The sequence below is a fragment of the Trachypithecus francoisi genome, unplaced genomic scaffold (assembly GCF_009764315.1).
Source record: "Trachypithecus francoisi isolate TF-2019V2 unplaced genomic scaffold, Tfra_2.0 Lachesis_group5, whole genome shotgun sequence".
Lineage (NCBI taxonomy): Eukaryota > Metazoa > Chordata > Mammalia > Primates > Cercopithecidae > Trachypithecus > Trachypithecus francoisi.
Window position 1 is genome coordinate 99,371,803 of NW_022681470.1, and position 4,750 is coordinate 99,376,552.

At 43.3% G+C, this 4,750-nt stretch overlaps 1 protein-coding gene across 1 annotated transcript; it reads right to left on the bottom strand.

The window, feature by feature from the left end:
• Positions 1–2,516: 2,516 nt before the first annotated feature.
• LOC117075511 (histone H2B type 2-F) lies at positions 2,517–4,520 on the bottom strand. Its single transcript, XM_033197960.1, has one exon. The coding sequence runs from the start codon at positions 4,412–4,414 to the stop codon at positions 4,034–4,036; it is 381 nt and encodes a 126-aa protein (XP_033053851.1). The 5' UTR covers positions 4,415–4,520; the 3' UTR covers positions 2,517–4,033.
• Positions 4,521–4,750: the final 230 nt, after the last annotated feature.

Consider the following 4,750-nt stretch of genomic DNA (forward strand, 5'->3'; position numbering starts at 1 on the left):
TTTGTATCCTCTAGCTCATTATTTTTTCTTTTTTTTTTTTTTTTTTGAGGCGGAGTCTCGCTCTGTCGCCCGGACTGGAGTGCAGTGGCCGGATCTCAGCTCACTGCAAGCTCCGCCTCCCGGGTTTACGCCATTCTCCTGCCTCAGCCTCCCGAGTAGCTGGGACTACAGGCGCCCGCCACCTCACCCAGCTAGTTTTTGTATCTTTAGTAGAGACGGAGTTTCACCGTGTTAGCCAGGATGGTCTCAATCTCCTGACCTCGTGATCCGCCCGTCTCGGCCTCCCAAAGTGCTGGGATTACAGGCTTGAGCCACCGCGCCCGGCCTATTTTTTCAAAATAAAATGGATTCAAATAAAAAATTATTAAAGAGGTAAAGTAAAAGAAAATATTACAACCTGGCTGAGGGGCAAAAATTATATGTTCAACGTATATTTGATAATACATACTGAGAAAACACGGCCTTTTACTTTTCAAAAGTTTGTTCATGTTGATATTGTGGGACCTAGAAGATTTTTATCAAGTTTTCTATTTTTGCCAAGTCATATGATCTGTTACAGTTCAGCTAGAGTTAACCAAATGTAGAAAAAAAAAAAAAAACTTCCTTAATATCTAGTAATTCTCCAAAACAAGCTTGTTCCTTCCTTGTTGAACACTGACATTCTTTGATAACTAAGTTTATCCCACAGAGGTCATGTACTTATTTTCCATATGTTGTCCTATGCTTAAATTCCAAATTCAGTTGCATTGACTTTTAGAACAGCTTTAGGAACTGTGCCTAGTTTTAAAATACATTATTTGTCTACAAATTATGACAAAAGATTAAACTGTCATCTTTGTAGGTTTCTACACATACTCCAACTCATTCACCAATCCTTGAAAAGATTATGTAACCAATCTCAATGCCCTGACCCAGGCCAAGCCCATTTCTACATGTGCAGTGTTCTCTGGATCTGATATTTAAAGCCCCTTATCCTGATACTACATACCTTTTTTGTCTTCTGGAATGCGCCTCTCTTCTCATCTTTTTTCAAGGCACTAGAAACGCAGACCATTTCTCCAGCACTTCAAACCATGATGAGAAAGCTCCACTCGAATCTCATCATTTTGGCTACATAGATACATTGGCTCAAGGGAAGATGCCAAATGTAGTACTCTACCATTCTGAAGATTTCTGAATCTGTAACAGTTGTGTCAACTGGGCCAATAATTATGAAGGGCAATAATCAAGAGTATCCATGCTGGCCGGGCGCAGTGGCTCACGCCTGTAATCCCAGCACTTTGGGAGGATGAGGTGGGCAGATCACGACCGTGGTCAGGAGATCAAGACCATCCTGGCTAACACGGTGAAACCCCGTCTCTACTAAAAATACAAAAACAAAATTAGCCGGGCATGGTGGTGGGCACCTGTAGTCCCAGACACTCGGGAGGCTGAGGCAGGAGAATGGCGTGAACCCAGGAGGCAGAGCTTGCAGTGAGCTGAGATCATCCACTGTGCTGCACTCCAGCTGGGGCGACAGAGTGAGACTCCATCTCAAAAAAAAAAAAAAGTATCCATGCTAAAGAAGAAAAAAAGTTAGAAAACAGGTAGAGAAAAATATTTACTGGAGTATTTGAACCCACCACTCTCAGATCAATTTTCTAGTGTTCTGTTGACTGGGCAACCAGTCAACAAACTTTCACTGAGAAGCTATTTTATAGCAGGCATTGGGATAGCCTTTGTGGACTACCAAGAAGCATATGTCTCTAACAGAAGACAAACAAAAAAATGTAAAAACAAGAAAAAGAAATTGAGGAATAAGGCTACAGTTTACAAAGCTACACAATTGTTCATTGTGCAAGGAGTGAGGCCTTAAGAAAAGACTTCCCTGTGAACTACAATGAGGTGAAAAGGTTTCTCAGAGTGAGATTTGAACAAGAGTTTAAAGAACTGACAGACTGATAATAAGTTTCAGGTAGTCTAGAGGACTGAGTACTAAAACTCAGAACAATATAACAAAAGCACAGAAGAGAAAGTTAGGATGTTTTACATGACAGTAGAACATTTAGGCTAAGCTGGAGGACTTGGGAGAACAAGTGAAGGAGGTAAGTTTTGGCTAGATAATAGGTGGCCTTTAGTTTCAGGATGAGGATTTGCAAGTTAATCTTTTGGTCAATGGGTAATAAATGATGGTATTTGTGTAGTTGAGCCAGTTGACAATGCTTTAACAACTTCAAAAGGCCCTGAAAGACATGGTCCTAATCCATAGGAAAAAATGAACTCCTGACTTTAGGACCCTAAGGTAGGAGGAGATTGGATAGACTCTCTTATGGCCCAACTGTATAGAAAATAGACCACTTCGGCCATCTCACTTATTGAGTAACCTTTCCTACCAGAACATGTGCTGTATATTATTTCTTTTCTTTCAATGGAAATTTTGGATTCTCAGTTATCTTTCCCTGACCTCTTGTCTGGTGATCAGAAAAAGATGACTAAACTGGGAATCTTAATTTTCTAGTGGAAAAAAATCATGTATACCACATTTTATATAACTTTTAATTGGGTGTAAATTTGAACTCCAACATCATAAAAATTATTAGTAAAATTCATTTTAAGCACAAAGTTGTTAATTCCCCCAAGATTTATCAAGAATGGCTTAATTTCAAAGGCTGTCAAGTTAATTATAAACTAAGATTTTCCAGTTGCACCAAGGGTATATTTTATTTGGCAAAAGAAGCATCCACTGGCTTTTGTCAGGATGAGTCTTGAGTTATACAAGTTTTGAACTGAGAGGTCTTCAGAAATTCATCCCACATATTAACTGCAGCCTTCTCTACACCACAAATTCCCCTCCACTCATCCTCAAATTGTTTCCTTTCTCAGAACATCTGTGACACAGACTGTGACACACCCACAGGTAGATTAACATGAGTACCCAACACCTATTAAAACATCCACACTCCTGAGAACACTAAAAACCAACCACCTCGTCAGATCCCACCTCCAGTCTAGCTGAATCAGGAAACCTCAGGATAAGCACCTGGAAGCGGGTTTAACAAGCGCAAAGGTGATTCTTATAATTGGGAAAGTTTGTTACAGAACCAAGACACGGTCCTTGCCCTGGAGGAGGTATTTTCCTGTGGAGAAGGACCTGTAAACAGCCTATGAAGTGCTCAGCTTTCACCAAGAACAAAACCATGGGCTGGTAGGATTAAGGAAAAGTTTGATTGATATGAGGATTAAATCCTGAAGATTAGGGAAGTCTTTGGGCGCTGGGGTCTCTCAATCGCCAAAGATCGACATTATAGGCTAGGTAGCTTTGTCCCCCCAGACTGTCCTGTGCCTTATGCTTAGCACTCCCGGCCTCTGCCCATTGGACACTTGTAGCACCCCACCTGACAACCCAAAACATCTATAGATATTGCCAAACACTCCACAGGGGGTGGGGGCGGTGGCAATATATCTCCCTGATTGAAGTCACTGGAATGGAAGTTAGGGGAGGATGGCTAAGTCAGGACTTGCAAAAAGGCTAAGGGACTAAAGCACATGGCTATATTAGACAAACTTTGTGACAGACGCCTGTAGGTATATGGTTAAGGAAAACAGATTAAAACACGAAGAAATAGAGGTTGGACTGAGGGCTTCTCATCTGTATGGGAAATCTCATCTCGTTCATTACTTTCAGAAAAGAAAAGGAAAACTACTTTGGAGATACAGGCTAAAGGTTGAAGGGGTGGGAAACCACCCCGCGCCTTCCTCCCTCCCTCCAAAACATCCCAGAAGGATAGTCAAACCTTTCTAATCTCTTAGTACAGGTAACTAGCAACTCAGTAAGACTAGGCGAGGATGACTGAGGGCCAACTCATTACAGGATTACAGGAAACTCCTTAGTCCTAAACCCGAATGCATCCGTGACCATGGTCACAATCCCTACCAGACCAAAAGCTATCCAACGCGCTGACAAGTGTTTACAGCTGCTATCTCGATTACTGAAGTGGCTCTGAAAAGAGCCTTTGGGGTAAGGTGGTTGATCTATTGCGTCCCTTGCACACCCTTACTTCGAGCTGGTGTACTTGGTGACCGCCTTGGTGCCCTCAGACACGGCGTGCTTGGCCAGCTCGCCGGGCAGCAGCAGGCGCACGGCCGTCTGGATCTCGCGGGACGTGATGGTGGAGCGCTTGTTGTAGTGCGCCAGGCGGGACGCCTCTCCCGCGATGCGCTCGAAGATGTCGTTGACGAAGGAGTTCATGATGCCCATGGCCTTGGACGAGATGCCGGTGTCGGGGTGGACCTGCTTCAGCACCTTGTACACGTAAACGGAGTAGCTCTCCTTGCGGCTGCGCTTGCGCTTCTTGCCGTCCTTCTTCTGCACTTTCGTAACAGCCTTTTTGGAGCCCTTCTTGGGAGCAGGAGCGGATTTTGCTGGATCCGGCATTTTTGCGCGAAAAACGCAACAGAGACTGAAAGCAGTAATTCCCGACTACCACAAAACGGGCTGGTTACGCGCTACTTATAGAGCTTGTATGCAAATGAGGACTCACAAAGTGCTGCGTTTTTATTGGTTAACTTACAATGGTGTCGTCAGAGGGGGTGGAGTCTATGTAAATAATAGATTCTGGTCGTGCTTTCTTAGTGGTCACTGGAACAAAAGTCTTGTTATCCAATCAGAATGGTCCATTTCACAGTAGCCAGTTTTAAGCTAGGTGAAGCGATAGTTTCAACGGCTAGGGGTTTTTTCTTGGTTTTCACTTTCCATCACAGACTTGCATAC

Coding starts and splice junctions, on each gene's coding strand:
- LOC117075511 (XM_033197960.1), bottom strand. CDS start 4,414: ATGCCGGATCCAGCAAAATCCGCTCCTGCTCCCAAGAAGGGCTCCAAA.